The following is a 27,269-nucleotide window of genomic DNA, read 5'->3' on the forward strand; positions in this document are numbered from 1 at the left end:
TCTTCAAAATAGATTATTGGACAGGGGATATAAGAAAAGGGATCTGGAGAAAGCCAGAGAAAGAGTGATGAAGGTTGCAAGGGAGTCCACTTTGGTTCAGAGGGATAGGATACAGTCTAAAGACCATGTGGCATTTGTTACGACTCACTGTTCACAGAAGGATAAAATAGTTAAAGTCCTAAGTAAGAACTGGAACCTACTTAAGGGGGTTCCAGGTTTGTTAGATCAGTTGGGGGATAGACCATGGGTGATCTACAAAAGAAGCTCTACTATTAAGGAAATGGTAACTAGGAATTATATTCAACCGTTGAGAAGAGTAGATTCAGATTGGCTGCCACAATCGCCGAAGGGCTTTTATGTTTGTGGATCTTGTAATGTTTGTAGGTTGGGTATGAACAAAACAAGAGATTTTAGGTACAACACCCAGAAACGCTATTTTATCAAGGAATTCATTAATTGCAATAGCACTGGTGTAATTTATGTGATAATTTGTGATTGCAAAAAAAATGTATATAGGGAGCACCAAAAGGAATTTTAAATTAAGAATTCAGGAGCATAGACGCTCCATAATCAATAAAGACATTAGATCACCATTGCACCAACATATTAAGGAACATCATAACTCGCAAACTGACTTTAGATTTCATGGTATCCATATGATAATTCCCAGTATGAGAGGAGGAGATTGAGAATTGAGAATCAGACAGGAAGAAGCCAGATGGATTAGCAAGTGCAGAGCGGTTTCCCTGGGGCTGAATACAGATACGGAACTCCACCATTTCTTAGTATAACTAGTGTATAGGTGTAGATTGAAAGAAAATTTGTAATTTACGGATTTTACGTTATTCACTAGACATGATTATTTGTGCATCATGTAGTATGCATCTGCAGCTGAATGAATGTTGGGCAGAGAGATTATTTTGTTCTTATGGATATGAGCCCGCTGGATTATAGTCATTTAAATGAATCACTATTGGAATATTTATGTCAGTGGACCAACGGGAACACTGACAAGGAATCTGTAGTTTCTTGTTTGGTCAATATTAGTGAGCACTAAACGGTTAATTGATATTCAAACACAGGTGTCCCCAAAGGGACTAGTGTTAAGGAATCTATAGTTGGTTATTAGGATAATAATTTTCATAATCGATTGAGGTACTAGTAATTACAAATTTAAGGAATCTGCACTTTCTTGAATTGATGCTATGGGATCCGATAGGTATTTTTTAAAAATAGGGTACAAGAATTATTAAATAAGGATATTCTCTCATCTAGTACAAAAATTAGGTGGGATGCGTTATTAAATTTGAAAAATATTATATAAGAAATACATTAGTAGATTAGTCAAGGATGATAATGGCGAAATTGGGATGTGGCCGGAATATAATGGGGCTACTGTTTATATACTGCTACAGGATTGGTAGGATTCCAGTCAGGTATTCTATGATTTGATAATGGACATGTTCAAAGTATTTCCTGTTGAAGTACGTTATTATGATAAGTAATACAGAAACTGTCAAATGTTGGGAGATATTAAGAACCGGCTTAATGCAAGCGCGTTCTTTCCAGCTTGAATTGGTTAGCAGGAGTGAATGCGCAACGATGTTATTAGATCAACGATATAACATTTGAGCGATAGTTAAATAAGTGTAGAGAACGTCTTGATGATTGGTACCTAATATTGTCAGACTTAACGTGATTGGAGGACTTTCCTAGGAGGACACATTTTTTCATGTGAAAGTTCAGTGCCGTTCGCAGGGAATGGACTGGCGGATGAGAGAGGACACACTCGGAGAAAGTGAATAATGTAATTTGTGATTGGTAATTTTCAAATATTAGGTGGTTCCGTCAGACTTAATGTCTTTCCGGGCCGCGATACATGTTTAACGTCGTTATATACAAGCGAACCGACTGGCGGACCAGAGAGGAAACGGTCGGAGAATGGGAAGGAAGCAGTTTTTGATGGGTGTTTCTTTTTACATCAGGCGGTTCCTGCTCCAGGTTGTTGGATCTTCCCAAACTTTGTTATATATAAGCAGTTTAAGTGGTCTTGAGGCGGATTGGGGGTTGAACTTCAATCACACATGCTAATATGTTGACTTAGAATGCACGTACCTGATTGGGCATTTTATAATTTAAATACAGAGTTTGGCGGGCTCTTCGGTTCATTTCGGATTTATCGGGCCGGACTGAGGACGTTTGGATATACTGGGAGGACAACTACTATGATTACATGAGGTATGGAATGAAGGATTTTCTGGCAGCTTAATGCTGTAGATTTGAATAACTCTGATGTAGTACTAGTAAGTATATTCCAGTGAAGGGCTTATGATATAATTTGGTCTTAAATGATTGCCTCCTACACAGATATTGTCATTTAGAAAAGACAGAGGACTACACTTGGAAGGAATTGATATACCGGAAATGGTTTATTTTGGAAAGGAAAAGTTTTCTATAAAAGGTGAGACCAGTGTGACCAAGATAATGAGATATTAGGCCATTAGGGTTAAGAAATAATTCCTTTATAAAGGAATTATTTTACTAAATATAGTGTGTTTATTTCCTTATTGATTTTTGATAGATGGGTTGTCCGCTCAAGAATAGGATGATGATATAAAGATTTGACAGATTAAAGGTGAGAAGGTCTAATTTGGAATAATTTTATTTTAAATTTGAGTCAACTTTAGAAATAAGGATTTAAATATTTTTTATTACATTTTTTTGAATTTTAGGATATTATTATTTAGGAGAGATATACTTCAAGAATTAGGCCACATCAAGGAAACTAACTACATGCAATAATGATTGGGGGATTTCAGATCTGCCACCAAGAGTTTATCTGTTCAAATATCTTTTTCTTGATATAATGTATTTGAATTTGTGTGTTTTTTAAGATATAGCACTCCGAATTAAATGACATCTGGATGAAGTTTCTCCTTCCATTTGTGTTTAGATTGTTAAATAGGCAGGTTGCCGGAACAATTGTTTGGGGGTACTGTTCCCATAATGGTATGTTATTTTCATTTTACAGTGTGTATCAGATTGTGATTTTGTGTTTTTAGTTTACAGCCCTGATGATGTCCTAGAGGAAAACGAAACGCGTTGGCTGTGTAATCACTATTTATTTTGAAGCTGGATGATATTGATGGCATGACTCTATACAAAATAAAGAACAGAACATGAAGCAGATATCCTAAGGATCTTCTTTTTTCCTTTTGGACTTCAATATTTGATTGTTGAATCTATATATATATATATATATATATATATATATATATATATATGCAGTTACTCAAACTCCTCGAACCTTCGCACTGATGTGCACGCAGCAGCAGCAGCGGCGAACAGAGGAAAACGGACCCCGATTACTGGCAGGTAGATTTTTATTCTGCTCCTTCTCTCAGTGACGTGTTTCGGGCACAGCCGAGCCCTTGATCACACACTGGTAACAGTCCGCCAATACAATTTAAATATGTTAAGTGAGTTTGCTTACTGTGTCACGTGATCATAGACACAGAAAACAGATTTCCGCAAAGATAGATTACGTGAAGTCACTTAAACAATCGCCACAAATTTAAATACATCTATTGTTACTAAATTTGTGTGCACAATATTGCTGTATAAATACATATAAAAGCATCACTTAAAACATATATCAGTTGGTCCAAATTTTAAATAAAAAAAATTGAACATGATCTGAATGCAAATACATATGATTATATTTACACATCAACACTGGAATGGATAAAAGATGTAACACATTGTTAAAAACTGTCAATAAATAGGATATAAAATATCGCTAATAAAACAGTATCAATATAGTGCCACAAAATCCAGACATGAACCAGCGAGAGTCATATATGTGAGCTATTAAGTATCAGCCTAGTATATATATATATATATGACGCTCCTTCTTGAGTATTGAAATCTTTAGGTGTTATTGTGGTTTTGACGATGGGCCACGAGGAGTTGAGCGTTCCCATTCAAGAATATTCTTTTGGTAATAGACTCTTCAGTGCACACAGGGTTTGACCCCCATCGTCGAACTTTGTTCTATCACTGCATGAAGCCACCAATTAATTTTATTCAAATCATCTAGTAGTGACAAGATGTTACTGGTGCAAGTGTCAGAATACCTGTGAGTGCCGGGGTGAATGCTAGTGCCAGAGAAGATGTTAGTGCTGCTGTGAGAGAGATTAATGATGCGAGCCCAAGTGTGAGTGCATCTGAGAGTTAAAGTGCCACTGCAGGTGCTGGTACAAGTGACAGTGGAGGTGTGAGCAAGGTGAGAGTGAGTTTCCTGGTGCAAGTTCCAGTTGCGATAGTGAGTTACAAATGAGATTACTTTTCAACTTCCATTGGAGGTGCATGCATGTGGCAGTGAGACTGCTGCTGTAAGTACACCAGTGGTTTTATGAGTGCAGGTACGAGTGAGTCTATGGGTGAGTGCCAGAGGAAGTAGGAACGACGATGGAACTACAGGCATGCTTGCATGTGCCAGAGCAGAACTGACCTCTGATGCATTTGCAAGGGTCTGTACTTTAGCACTGCTACTTGTTTTATGTTGGGATACTACATCCTGCCACTTAAGTTTAAGCCAGAAGGTGTAAAGAACAGCTTGGCCAATACTCCCGTTTAGAGTTGTGAGAGTTAAGAAACCTTATAGAAATTTGACAAACAATGAGAATGCTTTGGGAAATATGGAACTAAAATGAACAACAAAATAAACTTCAATTTACTGGTACTGCAGTAGCACAACTATTCTTAATCAAACCGCATAGAACCACAAGCTAACATATACAATACCATGAATGACAGGGTGATTAATTTACTTGGAAACTAGCGCTTAGGGAATGTAGCTCAACATTTTACCACACAATGACAATTGCTTCCTTGTATTCCAAAACTTTGTCAGCAGTATCCTGGTTTTAACATTCAACTGCTTTGCATAACTTTCTGTGACATACCTTTTGCTGTATAATCAGTAAAACATTTCCTTTTCATTTAATGTGCGGCATGCATATATACTGGGCATGAACAAGGAGGCTTGGGAGTCTAGTGACTACCATTAGTAGAAAGAGGGATGTCCTCGTACTGTCTCTGCAACTTACTTGATTCCGCTGTAGTTTATGAGCACCTACTGGCTGGGGAAGGCCTTGTCCAGGTAAGCTGCAGAAATCCCCTCTTCAGTCACTAACTCCGTCCGGTTATGACAGACTCCTTCATTTTTTGAAAACGTAGTTTATTGGTTTTTTGTACAAACATATACATATCCTTACTCGATATTTATCAACATACTCACTAAGGATCAATCAAAAGCCCCCCACCAGTTATACAGTACATGGTATGAAGATAAGTAAGCCCTTCACGAGCTGTGCATCGGATAAAACGGAAACCTTCGTAACTTAGGCCCTACACTTAAATACTATGAAAACTGTAAGTTCCCTCCCCCCTCCCTCATTCCCCACCAACGACGCAGGTAGCCGTCTCTGTCCTCTTTTACCATACATTCCTAGGAGTAGCTATGTGTTGAGTTATGCGATGTACCCGTCTTGTTCCGGGGCTTTCCCCCCATCCGTGACCTGTCCCTCTTCATCGTCGTATGACTCATAGTCTCGCAATGCCTGTACTAGCGCCTCCCATGCAGCCACCGCCTCTAGCACCTTATCGTCGTTTCGCCTGCGCGCCAACTGATAACGCAGCGCGCTTTCACTGGTGGTCCATTTGAGAAATTCGCCCTTCCATCTTTTACTGGTGGGACCCACTGTTGCTTACCAACGTTTCGTAATTTCTCGTTTTGCTAATAGAAGTCCCATATCTATGAACTTACTCGTGATCTTATTCTTGGACGTGTGGGGGAACCAGTGTAGTATACTAATCGCCATATCGAACTCCAGTCGTCTCTCTGTCACCTCATTCAGGGTATCCCCCACCTCCTTCCAGTAAAGTCCCATCGCTGGGCAAGAACACAGCATATGTTCCAATTCCACCCCCGCTCTCGTACATCTGGGACATGCTGCCTCTTTTACCTTAAAATATTTCTGGATTTTCCCAGGTGTCAAATATGCTCTGTGGAGGATATAGAAGTGCACTAGTTGAAACCTTGCATTCCTCGTGCTCTTCCAGGCTCGTCGCACTATCTGCGCCCAAGCTGTCTAAGGGATATCTTTACATAGATCAGTTTCCCACTTTCCCTTCAATACAGCCAGGGGCGGCAGGTTTCCATGAAGCATTCTAGAATATAGGCACGTGACCGCCTTGAAGGTCCCTGCCGCCATCATGGTGTACTGGCAGGCCATCGACGTCTTAGGCTCCAGCAGCCCCTCCCTCCAGTGCGTCTGAATCGCTCTAGTAAGCGCTGCGTGTAGCAAGAAACCTCCCCTTGGGAGATCAAATCTCTCTTGGAGAGTTTGGTATGGTAGCAGAGCCCCATCTTCATATAGATCCCCTACCACTTGCAGTCCTGCTTCTTCCCAGAGTTGTAATTGCGACCAATCTCCGCCGTGCGGTAATGCCGTCAGCATCCCAAGCGGTATCTCGGGCGCATACGGATGTAGCACTCCCGCCCTGCGTTGGGAACGATTCCAACAGAATCTGATCGTTGTCTCCTCTGTGAGAAGGTCCCTGGGGTCTAGTTTCTGCTGCAAAGCAATATATGAAAGGACGTGGCGCGGCGTTCCCCCTCTCCTCCTGTGTTCCGGTCCTCGGAATACCCTCGCTACTTTTTGTGTGAAGATCTGCAATTGAGCTGCTAAATAGTATAGTTCAAAGTCTGGGACCGCTAGCCCTCCTTCGGCCTTGGGTCGCATAAGCGTCGCCTGCGCAACTCTACGCCTGCCCGCACCCCAGAGAATAGATACCACCATCGATTTCAGTAATCTGAAAGTGGAGCTGGGTATCCACACCGGCAGCGTCCTAAAATAGTATAACAAACGAGGGAGTGCCCCCATTTTCAAGAGGGATATGCGGCCTGTCACCGACAACGGAAGGGTGGCCCAAAAGGCCATACTACCTCTCAGAGCTCTCACACTGTGGCCCACATTCCCCTCCAGCGTATCCGCCGTCGTGTGATAGATGTGTACGCCTAGGTATTTCAGACAGGTGGGTTCCCAGCGCACTGCTCGATTCATGTGCAGTCTAGTCTCTCCTTGTCTTACCGGGAACAGGCATGTCTTGGACCAATTAACTCTCAGGCCCGAGAAGTCCCCAAAGTCCAAGAGTAAGCTCTCCGCGCCTGCCATTGCCCTATCGGCGTCTTCAAGGAATAGTAGTAAGTCGTCTGCGTAAAACGATATATGCTGTTGTCCGTCTCTGCTATCCAGGCCCCCGTAGTGTTGACTTGTCCGAATCTTAACCGCGAGGGGCTCCACCGCCAAGGCGAACAGTAACGGTGATAGTGGGCATCCCTGCCTCGTCCCTCGTTCTACCGGGTATTTCGGTGATATCAACGATCACATTCTCACTCTGGTCACTGCCGAAGTATATAGTACTTTCGTCCATTGTAGGTAACCCTCTCCTAATCCAAACTGTCGCAAAACTTTATATAAATATCCCCATTCTAAGCTATCAAAAGCTTTCTCGATATCTACTGATAGTATCATTGGCTTTTGTGCTTCTGGATGATGATCGTCCAGTAGTCGCACCAACCTCCTGATGTTCGCAGTCGTGTTTCGTGTTGGTATGAAACCAGCTTGGTCTTCATGGACTAGCGTGGTCATGTATTGCAGCAAGCGGGCCGCCAGTATGCTACTCAGTATTTTATAGTCGGTGGTTAACATCGACAGTGGTCTATAGGAGGCCGTGTTCTCACTCTCCCTCCCTGGCTTCAACAACGGGATCACTAGCGCTTCACGCATTGATTGGGGCAACTGTCCTGATTCTCTGGCTTCTTTATAGACTTCTTGAAGCCGCGGCACCAGCAAGTCAGCATATTTCCCATAGAATTCTATGGGTAATCCATCTAGCCCTGGTGTTTTGTTGCGGGCCATGCGCTTAATGGCACCTCAAATTTCTCCTGGCTCTATGTCTTTCCCCAAGTCTTTCGCCTGCTTTTGGTCCAGTCCTGGCAATCCCAGCTCATCCAGGAAAGTGTTGATGGCAGGGTCCCTGTTCTCTAATCTACTTTTATAAAGTGCCTCATAATAGCGCTTGAAGCACTGCATAATTTCGTTTTGGGTGTAGACCATTCCTTCCTCTTCTGTCTCTAAAGCCAGGATGGGGGAACTCCTCTTTGTGGGGTTGGCTAACCAAGCCAATAATGTCCCCGCCTTATCTCCCTCCGCATGGGCCCTCATCATGTGGCTCTATGGTCAAAGTTGCGCAAGCGCTCCACTTCAACTGCTACCTCTTCTTTAGCTGCACTAAACGCTTCCTGTAGCTCAGGGTGGCCAGGCCTCGCCATCTCCGCCTCCCGCAGACTGGAGTTCGCTTTGTCCAGATTGTCCAGGAGTGTTTTCCGTATACCCGTATGTTTCCCTATGCAGAGTCCCCTGATGACCACTTTGAAGGCATCCCATTCTGTCGCCCTCGTCGCAGTCGTGCCCGCGTTTTCCGCAAAATACTGTGTTATTCCCTCTTCTAGCGCTGCATGGAGCAGTGGGTCATCTAACGCTTCGGGTCGCAGTTTCCAAGTAGGAACGCACGAGACCCCAGCCATCCAATCCATGGTAATTAACAGGGGGTTATGATCTGAAATCGTTCTGGTTAGATATTCAGTTCGCACCACAGCTGGCATTACCGTTGGGGAGCATAGTATCGCATCTAATCTAACGTGTAGTTCATGCATGCCACAAAAATAGGAGTAGTCTCGGTCTCCCGGGTGCTGCACACGCCAAGCGTCTATCAGTCCCAAGCGCACCTGCCAATCTAGTCGACCCTTGGTCAAGCGATGCACCGGGGAGTCTGCCAGGGGAGGGTGAGATCTATCTAGAGAAACATCTGCAACGGAGTTGAAGTCCCCCCCCCCCCCATCACCAGTGGACTCGTTAAGTGATGGGCCAAAGCTCCAGACATCCTCGCCAGAAAGCCCAACTGATCAACATTGTGCGCGTATACACTGCAAAAGGCGATGTCCCAGCCTCTTAGCTTCCCCTCTACAGCCACGTACCTACCCTCAGGATCAACCACTTGTCTAGCCACTTGAAAGGGGACTCCCGCCCTAATCCAGATCAGTGCCCCTCTAGCAAATGCAGAGTATGTGGTGTTGTATACCTGGCCCCTCCATCTACGCTGCAGCGCTATCCCTTCTGCCTTGGTTAAGTGTGTTTCTTGGAGTAGTGCAATGTGTACCCCCCTGCGGATTAGGTAGGCATGAACCTTATGTCGTCTCGTCATAGTGAGAAGCCCCCTCACATTCCAGGTTATACATCCCAAATTTGTTGAATCAGCCATTCTCCCATAGCATCCTGTGGAATCGATAACATTTCTCCGGTTCTGCGTCGGTGAAGATCCCTCCCCAACTTCCCCCCAACAGTCCCAATCCCCCCACCCCCCCAAGAACAGGACCTAGTAACTCCCATCTAGTTCCCATCCAAACCATGACTTCTGTCAAACAACTGTTAGGCCCAACAGCAGACACTGTGGGCATGCCTTATGGGCAACGAGGGGGGACTGGTTACCAACGGGTAGCCGCCTCAGTTCCTCTAAGTCGCATTGTCCAGCTGAGCCCGTTATGATCAAGCCCCCCGTTATCCCCCTTCCCCCCCTCAGCGTAGGAGCTAACATTCTCGTCAGGCTATATTCAGGGGCCTATGTCATTACCAGGTCCGTGGTCCGGTTGCCTCTTCCGGCTCGCCTGTCGCCATGCCCACCTGCGCTCACCTGCCTCCCACTACCTTCCACCCCCTTTCTCATGCCAAACCTGCAGTGGCGAGTCCAGTAAGTTCAGGGTGGTTCTCTAGAAACAGTCTCACAGCCGCCTTAACCCTCGTCCAGCATTCCGTCCGCCGTGGCCGGCGTGACTGGTGGTAGGTGTGTACTGTCTGCTTCAGACTGTTCATCATCCGAGCCATCTTTGCCTTTGTCCGAGTCTGTCCGCTCTGGAGATCGGTGATCCTGGGAGCTTGATAGCGCCATCACCGCATCAAGCGCATCTCTCCGCTCCGCCTCTGCCTCCTGCGAGAGCAGCCCCCTCATGCTCCCTCATCGGCGTCGGGGCCTTCGTGATCTCTTCTGCTGCAGAAGCTCTGCGGGGATTCGTGCATTATGCTCCGTACCATCTTTTCCTGCTCTGTATAGTTCCAACCACGTACAGGCGTCATCCGGCGTGTCAAAGAAGTTCGATGAGCCATCTACAATGATTCGCAGTTTGGCTAGGAATAGCAGCGAGTATTGGAGGCCTTCCTCTTGCAGTTCTCTCTTAACAGCTAGGAAGTAGGATCGTCACCGTTGGGTTTCATATGTGAAGTCCGGGAACAGGTTTACCTTGCTGTTTCCCACCTGGTAAGGCCCATACATACGCGCTCTCTGGAGCAGAAGGTCTCTGTCCCGGTAATGCAGCAGCCTCGCCACCACCGGTCGTGGGGGTCGCCCTTGCTGGGGAGGTCTAGCGGGCACCCTGTGAGCTCTTTCCAGCGTATAGAAGGTTGATAGGCCCTCCGGAGCCACCACCATCTTGAGCCATTCTTCCAAATACTTCACCATATCATCTCCCTCCATTTTTTCAGGTAGCCCTACTATGCTGACATTGTTCCGGCGGTTGCGCCCTTCTGCCTCCTCCGCCCTTTTCTACAGTGCCACTACTCGATCTAGGACATCAGACATAGTAGCCTTGAGGGCAGTTTGCATTGGGCCCATGGTCTGAAGCGTATTCTCCACCTCTGTAACTCTGTCCACAAGCTTGCCATGGTCCGCCCGCAGGAGCCCGAGGCCCGTCGCCACCTGCGCTATATCCTGCTGCAGCGTTGCTTTGGTGTCCACTATCGCCGCCAGGATTTTGTCTAGCTGCTGTTGCAGTTGCGGGTCGCGAAGTTGGTCCTGTTCCTCTTGTTCGCCATGACCCGAGAGTTCAGTGTCCGACTGTTGCTGAGTCCCCTCTTTCTTGCCCCTTGCCTTCCCCATATTGCGTCACCGCAGAGGTAAATCCCCCTCCTCGTCCGATCTATAGGGTTGCTAGGGTCACACACTGAGAGGGGCCGTGCCCAAACGCCTCACAGTGGGCAAGCCGGTGGTCCGCTCACTCCCAATCAATTTTGATCTTATGCCGTGCAAGTGCGTCCTCTAGGTTCCCCAGGCCTCACCTCCGCTATGTTGCTGGCATCGGCCAATTCCCACAGCTCTCTTCTGATGTCTCTCTTGCGCGGATCACCGTGGGCCACTAAGCCGCCACTCCCGGGTTTGTCCCCGTCACTCCCAATCTGCAGGGCAGCATGTCGTGTGGCCAGGGCTTGTGGGGTGCCATCCAGCTCCTCAGGCCAGGATCTAAGGGGGCCAGTCTGCTCCCGCGTGGCTCCGCTTCACGCCACACCACCAAGGGGGGAGGGCGATGTACGGCTGCCAGTCCCTCCTCGTGCAGTGCTGTACAATGGGGTTAGGTGCAGGCCATGGTCAGCAGCTCTATATTGGTGCTAGGCCTCCTGGGGTCCGTCGCTCGGTCCCCCAGTCCACTGGCCGCACCGGGTTCGTTAGTTAATTATCCGTTCCTCCCCCCCGCAGGGCGCCAGTGACCTCCAGCTCTCCAGTGGGCACTTCGCTTGCGTTTAGGAGCCGCTTCCGCACCAGGCCGAGGGGCTCCTGCAACAGGCACCAGCTCACCACGGCCGTGCATCGTCTCGATGTCACTGCGCTTCTGCCCTCAGTCCAGGTCTTTCATCTGGGAGGGTCCCCATGGGTATCTGGCGTAATGCAATGTGGGTGCTGGCATGTACGGGAGTCGGGTCCTGGGGAATCCGATCGTCTCTCCCGGTTCATGTAGAGCTGCGATTCTCTCCACCGCCGCTGCTCTCAACAGGGCTCCGATGTTCCTCGGGCCTCGGAAGGGCCGCAGATGCACCCCGGGTCTACAGCGAGTGAGGCCTCGCCAGCTTGCGGGCTCTCGCAGGACAGGATTTTATCCGGGCTTCGGGCGCTTCAATGGGCTAACCACCTTGTTCGTGCCCCGAGGGAGCGCTCACCTGCGGTCGCTTGTCCGGCACTCCCCCTTCCGCTTCAGTGCCATCGATCTCGGGGCCCTCGTCTCCTTTGACTCCGCAGCTCAAGGCGGCTGCGAGGCAGGGGGGGTGGTAAGTCCCGCTCCGCGCGCCCTCCTCGCTAGGAGCTATATGTCCGTGTCCCGACACCTATGATCCTCCAGTCTGCCGCCCGCTGAGTGCTATAGCAGGGCGCCAGCGCTCTGGTTTTCTGATCGGCTCCGGGCCTCTATCCTCCCGTCAGACCGCCATCTTGGGAGATACGTCTCTGTCTGCCCCGGCCAGGCTTTCAGTCGACAGAACTCAGTCCGTCGGCACGCAATCCCCTCCAGACCGGCACTGAGTGATCTCAACCCCTTCAACCACCGACTGAGTGGGTCAGGGGGTTCTAGGCACTGTTTTTGCAGGATAATTGCGGGCTCAGTTGCGGAGCTCGCGAGTTAGATGGCTGCCATCTGCGGCTCCAAGCCACGCCTCATGACAGACTCCCTCATGTCACCACAAAGTAGGTGCTGCTGATTATGGCAGGCTGCTGGTTCATGGGTGAGCTTAAAACATTATCAGACTCGCAAAGCGGCTCCGAGCAATCTTTATCGACCTGGCTGGCGTGCACACACACACATACACTCAGCACTTTGACCGGGGACAGATGCTCTCGGCAGTAAAGGTTATGGTGAGTGAGCTAGACTGTGACATGGTTTGTCAGACTGAGCTTTACCATTAAGAACAGCGCTCACCGTAACGAGTTGTTGATCTGGTTTCGAGCCCTGTCTGGGTCACAGCGATGTCTTCCTGGGGGCCCAGCAGAACTTGCTAATAAAAACCACCCCACATAGCGCAAGTCATGCATGCCAACTTCCTAACACTATAGATCACCACCTATGTCACTGAGGCAGAGTCATGCTAGGCTGCGTGGACTGAAGGATACTCTGGTGGTAAGCAGCGAAAACAAATCTCCTGTCGCCACATCTGTTTCTCTGAAAGGGTGCTGTGTTTTTTAACGTGGTTATGCACCGTTGCGATGGGGCATATGATACCTGAAGCTCACGGCTGAATGGTGGCTTGATTCAATTGCGCCCAGGCTGCAACGGTGCCATAATTTTATTAGTGGGTTGTAGCAGCCATGTGCATCGAATTTGTGAATAAACTGAGAGGCCAGTGTCTGCAGGATCAGTCTTACTCAGCGGTAGCAGTGTGCACTCAGCCAGCTGCGCACTCACCCTTCTAATGCAGCACCTGTTATCGGTAAGGCTCCCACAGCGCCGTTGGTGTCAGGGAGGCACTATAAATGCGTGACTAACGTATTTTAGTGAGGTGATGTGGACACTACACTAAAAATGCGTTAGTCTAATGTCTGATGCATGGTATTTGGCAGGGCTGTGTGGGAAAATCACATAGGGCCATATGTATCACGCTAATTTGCGATCGCAAATGCGGAAATTCGCAAAATTCACCGTTTGCGATCGCAATTTAGAAGTGTGCAATGTATCCCACAAAAAAATCACTCGGAAAATGAGGAATCACAAAATTTGCAATTCCCTATTTTGCGAATGCATTTAAGGAATCTCAAATTGCGATTCCTTAAATGCAAAGCAAGAAGCACAAAAAAAGTGAGATTTGGCCTTAAGGAATCGCAAATTACCATCCAACTTCAAGTTGGTGGTAATTTGCGGTTATTTTAAAAAAAAACACTTACTTGATTTTTTTAAAATGCCATATGTCGAACATACATGCCCTTTGGCATGTATGTGCGCAAAATGTGCACACATGCTTATTTCAGGAGTGCAAAAGGGTGTCCTCTTGGCACCCTTGCAACCTTCAGATTGCATTCTCAATTTGCGATTCTCTAATTGGTAATCGCAAAGAATGTCTTCCCATTCATTCCTATGGGCCTCCTAGCCCATACAAATGAAAGGGAAGTTATTCCTTATTTGCGAATCTCAATTTGCGATTCGGAAATAAGGAATATGTAGGATTCAGAAAATTTTTAGAAAATCCTACCTACATTGCATTTTGTGATTCTCCAATTGTGATTCGCAAAAAATCGCAATTAGAGAATCGCAAAACTCGTTTTTGATACATATGGCCCATAATCACTCTGGGTGATAAATTGGGCTATATAAATGTGCTGATTTAATTTAAAGTACTACTCAAGCCAAAAAAGTAGAAAGAGGCAAAACTCAAAGAAAAATAGTTCCACCAAAGCGATGCTAACTGTATTTGGTCTAAGGGAAATGATTAAAGAAGAAGCAGCATTGGTAAATGCAGGAAAATATGCGACAACCAATAGAAATGGAGTAAAAGAAAGTGGGAATCACAAAAATCAATGAAAAGCCAGGAAAGACCAATTCAAGATTTTTAATAAAAACACAATAAATTTCACGCAGGCCAAACCTAAAAAAGAACAAGTCTTCTTTCCAGGACCACTAATACTACCTAAAGGAAATGTAATTGTCTGCAGTTGGTAAATCTGCAAATGGAAAGGCTCTGTGGAAGGAGATACGTGAAAAACGAACAAAACAGTTGCTCTGTACTCCAGAGGCGCTTTGGCCAATATATTCTGAGTTATTCTATCATATGCACAAAAGCGCCATATTCTATGTTCGAGTGATGATGGACTAGGGGTGTGTGTGAGCGTACGTGTGCGTCAGCGTGAAGCGATGTGACGCGCTGAACTCTCAGCACCGACGGACTTTACCTGTTTTTAAACAACCCCGCTGTGAACTTTGCCCCAGTTTCTCTCCGCTTCCGTTCTTCCGCTTCCTGCATCCCCCCGCCACCTTCCATCACCGAAACGGGACCATGGCGTCCTCATGCAGTTATCTGTTCCGAGCTTCTTATCTACGAGCCGCCAGATGCGCTTCGTTGGGGCCCGGGGGTCTTGCCTTTTCCCGAACACGATCCAGGTAAGTAAGGCTCCCGATAACTGACTTAAAGTTAAGCAGGCCCGATACGTACGCCCCGAATGTCAGTGTTGAGTAGCTTGCGGCCAATGTCGCCAAAGCGGAAGTTGACTGTTATATCTACGACGTAGTGGGAAGGCGTCCTTGGACTTTTGAGCTTATATTTACGATATAGAAAACTAGACGAGCAGCCTACAAAGCTGCAGCAAGTCGGGTGGGGGCAGACGTTCAGCCGTGGACTCTAACGATATTGGTCCCCTTGGCAGCTATGCGAGTTATGATCTGCTCGTCGGGGCCATCATTTTCTTAAAGCAAAATCCGTATTTTAAGTCCCAGCCCCTTTGGCACTAAATCGTTTTAATCAACATGGTGCTATTATATTCAAATCTCAACGAAGCGCCGCTGCTTGAACGGGCAGCATATCGCCTGGGCAACACGCTCTCAGCATTCGAACTACACAGAGAACATAGTTTACAATACAACTATAAGTAAACACCCCAGTACAGTGGTCGAAGTGAGGGGGAAAAAAGTAGGGGAACTGTGGGCGGAGAATCAGAGGGCGGGAATAACCCAAGGATTGGCTCAGTGGGCGGAGCCAGAGGTGTGGCCAGAATGCGCAAATATTCCAATTTTTAGGTCTCGCCTGAGATAGCGCTTTAGCGCTGCTCTGGCGAGACTTATAGTAAGCGAGTTTTGGAAGTGCAAACAGTGGCTTTTCAGGCCTCCAAGTACAGTGCATGTGCGTCGGCCTGGCGCGCGCACCATTTGGAGGCCTGAAAGCACTCGTTTGCTTTCACTTTCACGGGCCGTACGGCCGCTTTGATGTGATCGCGATCGCTTGTTAAACATTCACTTCCCCGGCCGCTTTGATGTGATCGCGATCGCTTGTTAAACATTCACTTCCCCTTCTGTGAAGAGCTCCATGGTCCGGCTGTCTCAGCCCTCATTCACGCCTCATTACATTCTGCTGTGTCGCTTGTTTGTTTCGCCTTGGGCGCTTTGGCGGCCCCCTCCCTGGGCTTTTGAAGTCCTCACGCACCAGGTCTCCTCCCTGGCCCGGATGTGGAGCTGCTTTCTGTTTTGTTTGTATTTCTTACTCGGAGCGTTTGGCTACACGCCTAATATTACTTTCTATTGTTTTTTACAAACATTTATTCAGACGGGAGTTTCCGTGTACATTGTGAGACAGTATTTTTGCTGACATGTGAGTTGCTTTTATAGCGTTAGTTTTACGTTCCCAATGCTTAATTTGAGATAAAACAGGTGCCGGGACTTCAGTTTCCTAATGCTTAATTTCAGATAAAACAAGTGCTGGCACTGTCTCTTTCTCTGTATCCTTCTGGGTCCTATTTCTTCTTCCTGGTCTGTCTCTCCGGCTCAATCTCTCTGACTCAGTCTCTCCGGCTCTAGTGCTGTCTCAGTCTCTGTCTCCCCGGCTCTGTCTCCCCGGCTCTGTCTCCCCGGCTCTGTCTCCCCGGCTCTGTCTCCCCGGCTCTATCTCTCTGGCTCTATCTCTCTGGCTCTGTCGGTGAAGTGTGACTTGCTGTTTGGAGAGGCCAAGCCTGGGCTGACTTCAGCTTGGAATTCCGATGTACCATGGTGAGGGGGGGGGGTGCAGTTTGAGGGGCACATGCGGGGGGCTGGAAGTCATTCCAATGTAATCTCATTTAAAAAGACATAAGTGAGCATGTGTAGGGCCTGGCTGCGCAGCAGTGGGGCTGGGGTCCCCCCCTCGCCATTCAGACCCTGACAGCCTCACAAGGGTGGGCTATTAATCCGGGGCCGATGTCAGGGGGGTCAATCACCTTCGGGGGCTCAGCACAGGCCAAGCCTGGAACAAATGCCCCCCGTGGGCCCTGGCTGTCCTTACACTCCCCCCCCCCCCCCCTTTATGCGCACTCCCAGGGGGGCATGTACCCCACTCCATGGCAGACCACTCGGGCAGTGAGTAGAGACTGCCTGCCCTGGGAAAGCGTGGGATGAGAACTGCCCCGCTGCCCCCTCCCCAGGCACCGCCGAGGCATTAGCCAGCCACCTGCAAACAACACAACACGATGTTGGGCTCTGTGTGTGGGAGGGGCATGTGAAAGCAGTAGCAGTAGGTAAACACATGGAGGGACCCCCAGGGTGGTGGAAATACCAGGGCTCTGGCCTGCAGGCACTGCCCCTGGCCGTGCCACACTTCAGTGATGTGCTGCCTGTGAGAGCCACGGACAGACACACACACACAGACAGACACACACAGACAGCAAGGAGACACAAACATTAGCACAAAGAACACACAAACAGATACCAAGATACCAAGACACATTCAACTACTCAAAGGCAGACACGCAAATAGACACACAACCGTGTGCAAAGATAGGCACACAAACATAAATGCACAATTAGGCACACAAAAAACTACAAAGAGGCGCACACACACAAACAGGCACACAGGCAACCACATAGATAGCCATGTCCAACTACTCAAACGACAGTCAGACACGCAAGCAGACAAGTGGGCAGACGAGTCCGGCCACTCAAAGACATACAGGTGCACACAAGCGAAGATTGGAAGACATCTACACATCTGCACCAATAGGAGACCATGCTCACAAACGGGTCATGCAGCGCCACTAGAGTTATGCCATGGTGCGGTTGCGACGTTTTCCGCATAATTATGGATGCGCTGCATTTGCCGCATAATTCATCATCTGCAGCATAATCTTCAGATATTAACAAAGAACAAATTAGTTTTTATTTCACATAGTTCAAAAGTTACTAAAACGTCAGCGACACGTGTTGGCGGGTAGTGGAAGGCCCCTTGCAAAGGTTGACTTCTCTCCTTTCTGTTGCTTGTTGCTGTGCTTGGGTTTTAAAACGAGGTGCAGTCTATTATTCCCAGACAGTCTTAACAAGTGTAACAAGCATTTGCAATGCAATAGGTCTCGCATTTATGCGAGTTTACGCTATTGGCATTGTAAATGACACAGCCTTTTATTTATGTTTTAAAAACCAGAACAAAAATAAAAGGCATTATCATTTACAATGCTAATAGCTCAAACTCGCGTAATTGCGAGACCTATTGCATTGCAAATGCTTGTTAGTATTTGTTTGGCATTTCACTGCCCAGTTTAATCAGCCAATGGATACACATGATTATATAAGGTTATAATGAGTTATTGACAGTAAAACACATTCACAAAGTGGGATATGCTTCTAATCACAGAATGTCCCAAATATGATAAAATGTGGAAGCACAAGCAATTTTTCGCAGAGCCATGGAGTTTGTCATCAGCACTTCTCCCTTTTTCCACAACAGCAGTTAAAACATGAATGGCAAAATATCCTAGTTTGCAAATGTTTTCTATATAATTCTGGCTCTGCCTTATTTGCCTCCTAATGCAAGATCTGCTGCATGATCTGATCATTTAAACTAATAAATTGTTTATAGCTCAAATGTATCAAAAGTTAACAAAAAATGTGACTTGTTTTGCTGCGGAGTGGATGGCTTATTGCAAAGGTTGACTGATCATCTTTCTCACTGTTGCATTTGTATGTTTCACTGGTGCTAATAAGGCAAAATCTTTCCAAAGACTGTTAGCATGTGTACACGTCAAAATAATAAAATATCAGAAAATATACTGCATTACGCTGCAGCCTTTTTTAAAATGCATTATTTAGTCAACACTGTGGCATAATTTTGTCCTCCTTTCCTGCATATTTAATTCCAGTGACCCCACAGCAAGCAGCACATTTTAAAAGTGCTTGTGAATGAAGCAGAGAGACTGTGAAGTTTGCAAACTTAGTTTGGTGTGCGTGCCAAATTCTGCATTGCCAATCCCTGGTGAGTTGCAGCTACTACTGCTGAAACAAGGCCAATGGAGCTAACTATGGGTGAGGCAGACTGGCCTCTAGGGCAGGTCTGGCCTTAGCACTGGTGGTGCCCTGTGCATTCATGTTTGTTATTGCCCCCCAATGACCACCTCTGCCATGGATTCCCTCATTACCACCCTTTAACAGTGCCCCTCAAGTCTCCATAACCACACTCTCTCTCAGATGCATTTAATTTGATTTACAGCGCCACTCATACCAGTGTAGGGTGTCAGAGCACTTTACATCACACACATTACTCAGAGACGATCAATATGTGTGTAAATCACTGTATAGAAAATGTTACATAAGACTAAGGACTACAAGGTGTAGGAGTCACATGACAACCATACTACTAGGCGGTATAGTTTAATAGTGATTGGTCTGGAGAAACATAAACTCAGATTTTTAAAACTTAATACCATGGTTGGGGGTTCTCTTTAATAATCGGAATTGATTTCTGTCCAAAAGAACACTTTTTGCAACATTAGGATCATCAAAGACTGGGGGGAAAAACATAACGCTCTAATTTATACCTTGCAGGTTGTATGCAGTTCTTAGATGAAAGTTAATAGCTCACTGTTGTATGTTAGGATTTTAACTTATAAACTGCAAGTAACAAAAGGAGCTCTCTGACAAAAGCAGTAGCCCACTGACCTATTTACATTATGTGCACTTTGTGATCTGTGTAGGAAGGTGGAATCTGACTACATGGTTGCCCCCACATTTTTCCTGGTGTTTTGCTGGTTTTCGACTTAGGCTGGGGTCCTGAATAGCAGGATCCCAGGCAGACTATCTGCTTTCTCCCTTAAATTGATAACAAGTACTATAGGTACACTCCAGATTGGATTCTGGGGTACCCTTATAAGTCCCTAGTATATGGTATACTATGTACCAAGGGCATAGGTACCCCAGAGGCCTACCAGGGGCTGCAGAATGTATTGTGTCACCCCTGGGAAGCCTTCCAAAATGACACCACAGGTCTGCTACTGCAGCCTGGGTAAGGTGGTGCATACACCCCTTACTGAGATATAGGTTCACTATATCTCTCCATATCACTGCACATATAAACCTATCGGTCACCCCTATGGCAGGCCTTACCAATCCTGAAGGCAGGGTGCTGGGTTTTATGTGAGAGGGTGCCCATGCATGAGCAGAGCCCCTCAGCAGCCTTCAGAACCTTTATTCTGGGGTTGTTTGTGATGCTGCCAAACCATACACATTATAACCAAACGATAAATGCTAACTTTGGAATGGCTGCACGGAAACATGTTGTATTTGGTGTCAAACACTTTGGAATCATACCCCCACACCAGTAACTGGTGTGGGAGTATGATCCCACCCTTCTAGAGGGAGAGACATGACAGCACCGGTATACCCGGTACCAGCTAACAGAGCCCTGGCATCACAAAATGGATGCTGCCAACCACAGACACGAGTCTGCCCTCCTGTTGCTGGACGAAACTCCGGCAGGGGAGGCCTGGACAATAGGTTTCCTGTCACAGGGAGGTGTCACCACCTCCCAGAAAGGCTTTAGTGTATTGGGGCTGGGTGGGTGCACTCCAAGAGTGCTTTGAAGTTCAGCACTGGGGGCACATTTGGTGTCCCTGTACATAGTCCAGCTCAAACCGGTTGCAGGGGCTACCAGCCCCTGCAATGGCGCGAAACTGGACAAAGGAAATGGGTGTAGCCACACCTCTTTCCTGACCCTCCCATAGGTGGGTCCTTAGAGTTTGTCCCACCCCTTCCTTGGGTATAAGAAAGGAACCCCTGGCTACAGGACTTTAGATTACACCTGGACAAAACTCTGATACTGAATCCTGGAACTTCAACGATCTATATTGAACTTGATAAGTAAAGAATCTCCCTTGGAGTAAAGGAGTTACTCCCCTGCAAGGCAGGCACCAAAGACAGATCTGACCGGCTTGCAGCTCCGAAGCTCCCGCCAGACTCCGAAGAATTTTGCAACACAGGAGGTGGGTTTCCGTGGTCTTAGAGGTCGAACAGTGCCCACAGCAAGTCTGAGGCCCGTATCACTCGTGGCGACTGTGCAAACTGAACCCCTGAACACCACGTCACTTTGCAGAAGCATCAGCTTTCCAACAACTCCTGCAGCTAAGCTTTGGATTACTTATAGCCCTGACCCCGAGCAGCATTTGCACTGAAGATTGCCCGCCTACACTCCATGAGTGTTCCGTGAGCTGGCCCTTTGTGTTTTCTCTCGAGGTCCCTTCGCGATCCCTAGTCCGTCGACTGGTGGGTCCCTGTGAAGGCAACTTTACCTCTAATTAGGCTTACCTGATTGCTCCAGACGTGTCCTGACTCTCCATTGCTTGGGGAGTCCCCAGGACCTTGCTGGTCCGCACCAAAGCATATTTTCTCTTCCTGCGTGGGTTGCTGTTGCCAAGGCTTGTTGTGTTCAATACGCGGACCGACACCCCAGCACTCGACATCCTTTGTGGGACAGCTCAAATCCAGCTTCTGGTTGTCATCGACGCCTCGTGGTCCTCGTGGCTGCAGAGTCAAGCTTCGCCTCTTCGCACTTGAATCACCCAACATCGGTGGGCTTTCGTCTACCGTGCCCCTGGTCACTGGCAAGTGACCCAGACTCTGTACCCTCTGCTTTCAGGTTCTTCTGATCTTCGATCCAGGCTTGGATCACACGGACACTTTTCTCCTTCCCGGCAGCAGCACTTTGCAGTAGATCGCCATTGAAATCAACGACGATCCCTGACACCATTTGACATCTATGCACCCGGCTTCCCTAGGTGAGGTAACTCAAGTACTCCGGTGCTCCCGTGGGTGGTTTCTTGGGGTACCAGCGATTCTACGTGCTTTAGGCACTGTGTCTAGTCAAATCGTGGTTCTTATACCACTTTCTTAATATATGGTTTGGTCCGCCCTTAGGGCCCATTGTATATTGTGCGATTTACTGTCGTTCTAGAACTGTATTATTGTGTATCTTGGTCTCTAATCTCATAAAGGGATTAGTAGTGAGTGTTTAGAAATAAATACATATATTTTATATATACCTTGTGTGGATCTTCTTTCATTTGGTCATTCAAGAGATTATATACTGGTAAACCAAGCTGCTTTACACTCCTTCAAGACTTAGCCTGAAGGCTGCTCTCCATAGCTACCACTAGGATAGCTTTCAATAAAGGTTGTCTTTAAACCTATCATCAATAAGTGTTGTTTGGACTGGTACAAGGTGCCCACTATAACTAGTGGACAGCATATACCAGGCCAACTTCTCACAATCTGTATGGTACATGTTCTTTGCAGCAGGCACATTAACACTCTGAGCTACCTTTCCATGAATCAGAACTTCCACTAGACAAAATGATCTCTCTCTAGGAAGAACATTAAACACCAGAGTCATCATGACATTTTTATTGTTGCCGAAAATTGCTGGAGGCCAGGAAGGAGGCAGCAAGCACTTTTAAAACCTTAATATACTTGCAAACATAATGCCTCCACCCAAAGTCAGCACCCGGTGCGGTCACACCGGTTGCACTGCCCTAGAGCTGGCCCTTCTCAAGTGTCCTGTGACCTCAGTGACAGAGTCACTGTCGCTCTAGGGTGTGCTGCTTCATAGGCCTGTCTGCAAGACTGGAGGTGAACTTCAATATGGATTGTGGTGGACAAACCTTGAAGGTTAACCCACACTTGCCACTGCTAGGGTCCACCTGCTGGTGCTAAGACACCAGGGCTTCTAAGGTCTTGCGAAGCCTTCTAAGGTCTAGCATGGGATTATGCTCTCTCAGGAGAGTGGTCTGGTGGACTGGTTATTAAGGCTGAACCTGGTTTCCCAGTTACAAATTCAGTAGCTCTGGCCATAGTGCCACATCCTCTCCCCCACTAAACACCATACTGCCCCAATTAGAAAAACTCACACTGCCTTCAACTACAACCCAATTGTTGCCAGCTATAAACACCTGGATGCGGGTCAATTTAAATGACGCAGAGCAATATGCAGCCTACAAAAAAAAGTGACAACATCCTGGAAAAAGCAAACACTCCTAGGGAATGCAAAATTTAGCAAACCATGTGAATTGTAAGCAGGAACAACATGGTTACCTTAATGCGTTTACACTCACTATTCAGAAATCAGTGAGTGCTTTTGCCTGAAAAGTTAAGGACATGACTACAGGGCCCTGAATGGACCCATTTCAATGCCCATTGCTTATATCCTTACAAAACGTAAGCAGTATGGTAAAAAGACCACATCCCTGGACGCAGAGCCGCAGTACACATTTTGTTTTCCAATCCACACTTTGCAGTACCTCCAGGATTGGGGCACTAGGTGCAAGCCCAGGGAAAACAAAGACAAGAAAACAAAAATAGCGCTTCACTGGCAAACTCTGTAAAAGTGGCGCTAATGTGTTTGGGTGTGAATAAAATCAATCTGGTCAGTTTGCTATCAGCAGGCGCGCAACACCCATTGGCACACACACAGCCGCACCCGAGCACTTCACAGGTCTTTTAAAGACCATTTGCATGTTAATGAGGCCTTGCTGTTGTTTCACCCCTCCGAAGAGCCCCTGCAGCTCCACTCTGCCTATTGCTTAAAGATTAAGCCCCCCCTCCCCCCGAAATTTCTTTGCCCCCCGAAATTTGGCTCTAGTAGGGCCTCTGGCTACCAGTCTGACTTACTTTACTTAGTTATTTTTTCCTATTTTTAACCTTTTATTCCAGATGCTGCACATTTCCAGTAAAAATTATTTTCTTTTTTGGATCCATTTCACAAGGGAGGAAATAAAAGAAAGGAGAGGAAAGAGTGTAAAAACCCTGTCTTGAAATCTAGGTTTTCTGTAAGAGAAGAACTGCTAGAGGGAAGAGGGAAAGAGTTGAGGGGAGGGGGGAAGGCAGCTGAAGCTACAGAGCAGAAGCGGACACTGTATTTTTTTTCTCTGGGTAAGAAGAAAAGACAGTCCTGTTACTTCTTTGGCGCCCGTCCTCGAACGCCGAGCTTTATAGGCGATGGTGATTTCTTGCGTCCCGGGACGCATTTTCAAAATAAAGTTGGGGAACGGAATCGCTGGAATTGAAGAAGTAGGGGCACGCCGTGCCCTGCCATTCCCCCCCACTTCGACCACTGCCCCAGTAAGACAAACTAAGGGAGTCCTAGCTTTTGAAGCCATCAGTGTTGCCAGATTTTTTCACAACTTTCAAGCCCAAAAGCAACGGAAAAGTAGCCCAATGTTGCCACTCTATAACCTTACGTGTAGCCTGACTACAACATTCAAAAATATACTTCTATTTCAAGGATTATGTTTAGTACCCACATTAATCAGATTACCTATATTTTGTACACTAAAATCGAAGTTGGTCTGTCAGGAAAACGGCCACTCACTTGATATCGCATGGTGTGGAGCAAGCTGCCCAAACATTTTCTGGTTCCAATTTTGAGGACTGTAACTACGGAAACGTTCTTCTTGGGAAAGGTGCTCTTCAGCATGAAGTTCCTTTTGCATACTCACGTCAGGCCCCCCAAAATAAGGGCAATATAGGCCAATGCTCCATATTTTTTCGCACTTTGTTTTAATGCACCAAGAGCAATGCTGAACATCTCTTTACATACGCAAATTACGTATGTTTCGTACTTTTTGGTACTCATCAGAAGAGGCAGCGCGTGGTCACCGAGGCTGCGCGCTGGTCCTGGCAGGCTCGGGGGCTGGCTCAGTTTCTCGCAAAGTAGCTGCTGCTACATAGCTGCCAAGGTTTCAGTATTATTAGGAGTGATATTTCAACGACTATGAGTGACCCTTTCTCACGAGCAAAATCAAGCAATTAAGACAAGGGTAACATATAAATAGCAGAAATTACACCCATTTTAAGAAGGTCTTAAAACTGCTGAAAACCACCAGAAATGGAAGGGCACTACTTGGAGACAGGCTGCAGTTCTCAGTTAAAGAAGGCAGGCTGGCATTTCATCTGGTCTGAATATAATCTCTTTAATCTGATCATTCATGACGGCGCACTATCCTAACAAAAGTACATTTTATAGCATAGCAAGTACAACTAGGAGATTATACTGTTACCTAGTCTCAGGCGCTTACTCATAGCTGCCAAGTTGTCAGACTTCTTATGTGTCACATTTTCATGATTTCAGTGTACTTAGAAGTGACATTCAACAACATGTGTAACACTTGAAATGACACTTTTTTTGCAAGTCAAACCAAGCAATGAAGTGCATTGAAAGAAAGAAATATCAGAAATTACACAATGTCGAACAATGAGAAGCTTTAAAAGGATATTAAAACTACTACAAAACACCAGAAAAAGAACTAACCTACTGCCCCTTTCTAAGATGATCATACTGTAATCTGTCTGGAGCTCAGTGCTGGTGCTCACAGTACCAAACAGGCTGAGGTAGGAAATAAATAGAACATCGGACCTGGCTAGTTTGACACGTGTGTTGTCGGGCGGTCCGGCAGAAAAACTATCAGACCAAGCTTCCTTTTAGCCAGCTTGCGCTTACCGGCCCCCTGGCTCCTTCCCTGGCATTGGCAATCAATGATAATGGCATGATCATGCATTACAGCACTTTGGACTCCAGGCCGCTCTCTGACAATCAAGTATCAGAGAGTCAGTGTCGACTAGGCTCAGACTAATCCACACGTTACTCAGTCACATTATAGGTCATGCCCAGCAGCAGTGTTAATTAGGAAAAAAAAGTGCAGGTGTCCCGTTTTTAGGTCTCGCCTTGCTATCGCGTAAGCGATCGCAAAGCGAGACTATTGTAAGGGGCTCCCAAAAGTGCGCCAAAAAGCGGTTTGCATGGCGAGCACGCGCACAATCACGCGCATCGTGCCGCCATGCAATCCGTTTGGCATCGCACTTCAAAGGGTCCGCTCCCCTGCCTGGAATGCGCTCCCCCGCCAAGAGCGCACGCCACGCTCCGCCGGGCTTGTCTTGTTATTCCGATGCTCTCAAAGCACCTGGGACAAAAAGTCCACAAAATGGCAATCCCGCCTTTGATGCATAATAAAACAAACCAAGTCAAAGGCCTCCTCCTGCCGGCGGCCGCTCGTCTGCTCTCGCTGGATCAATGGTGCCCAGCCACACGCGTGTTACTTCGCCACAACTGCCCATCTATCGGCGCTCCTGAAATAGCGCAGGGGAGGGGGTACAATACTCCAAAACAGATGCTCTGTGATGAAGTCTAGTCTGTAATTTACAAGCGAGTCTTGTTTATTTTATACTGCGCATTAACATGCAGGGTGGCATCGAAACACAATCCATGTGTTTGTGTCACCCTGCTGCAGAGAATGCCCACATACACCGACAGCTTTAATTCCTGCCATGAAATCGCCACGGCCGCTTCCAGCAGCACTTGAAGTGGCCATGGCGATTTTTCTTGGCAGGAATTAAAGTAAATAGTGCGCATTATCATGTGCACGCAACTTTCCCCTTTCCAGCAGCGCTTGAAGCGGCCGTGGCGATTTCATGGCAGGAATTAAAGCTGTTGGTGTATGTGGGCATTCTCTGCAGCAGGGTGACACAAACACATGGATTGTGTTTCGATGCCACCCTGCATTTATTAGCGGTTCAATGCCGTCCTTTTCCCCAAGCATTTTTATGCTGAGGGAAATGGCATTTTTTTGGGACCAGCAGTCAGTATTTTCACACGACTACCCCAGCCAGTCATGCTTCTAATGTCTGTTCACGCCACTGCAGCCTGGCCTCCAGATAACGGCGTGGCTCAGGGGAGGGGTTGCGACCACATTCCAGCCCTCGATATATTTTATTTGTTGGCCTTTGGGCTATCTTTGCACTTACAACTGGGGCATTTAAGTACCGGCAAAGCCTGAGACATTTCCGGGTACTGCACCCGCTCCAGACGCACAGGAGTGTTTAGACCTCTTGTGTGTCATACTCTTGTCACAACTGTACACAGCTGCCACCTGTGCCAACGCAGTTCTTTCTCACAAAACAATGATTTTTTCAAAGTGTAGAATGTCTCCTTATCTGACTCACGATGCTTTCCACTTTTGACTAGCCCTTAACTCTGCCACTCCATTCTCACACCTCTTCCTATTCCCCATCTCTTCCTTCCTTTGCTATTTCCTCTCTCCTCCTTTCTCCGCTATTCCATTTGTCTCTTTTACACTTCACTGTCATACGCACCCATATAGCGCCTTCATTCACTTTCTCCCTCTCCCTAATGCATTATGCCTACCCCGTCAACACTTTCATTCACCATCCATCCCTCCGCCCTTCCCCTCCTACTTTCACTCAGTCATTCCATTCTTACCCCACCTTCATTCCCTTCCGTTTACTTTCGGTCCCGAGAGACTGTACTCTCCTCCCTGCCCTTCCATCATCCATGTGTTCTCCCTTCCTCTAGTCTCCTCCTCCTCTTTGTCATCTTACCCTTTCC

At 47.0% G+C, this 27,269-nt stretch overlaps 1 protein-coding gene across 1 annotated transcript in view; it reads left to right on the forward strand.

Annotated features, from left to right (window-relative positions):
* Positions 1–14,792: 14,792 nt before the first annotated feature.
* Positions 14,793–27,269, forward strand: part of ACADL (acyl-CoA dehydrogenase long chain) — a 650,248-nt gene continuing 637,771 nt past the window's right edge. Inside the window, exon 1 of the mRNA XM_085648595.1 lies at positions 14,793–15,031. Coding sequence (XP_085504721.1) covers positions 14,928–15,031 — 104 coding nt within the window. The 5' untranslated portion in view covers positions 14,793–14,927. The remainder of the gene's footprint in view (positions 15,032–27,269) is intronic.

The sequence above is a fragment of the Triturus cristatus genome, chromosome 3_2 (genome assembly GCF_964204655.1).
Source record: "Triturus cristatus chromosome 3_2, aTriCri1.1, whole genome shotgun sequence".
Lineage (NCBI taxonomy): Eukaryota > Metazoa > Chordata > Amphibia > Caudata > Salamandridae > Triturus > Triturus cristatus.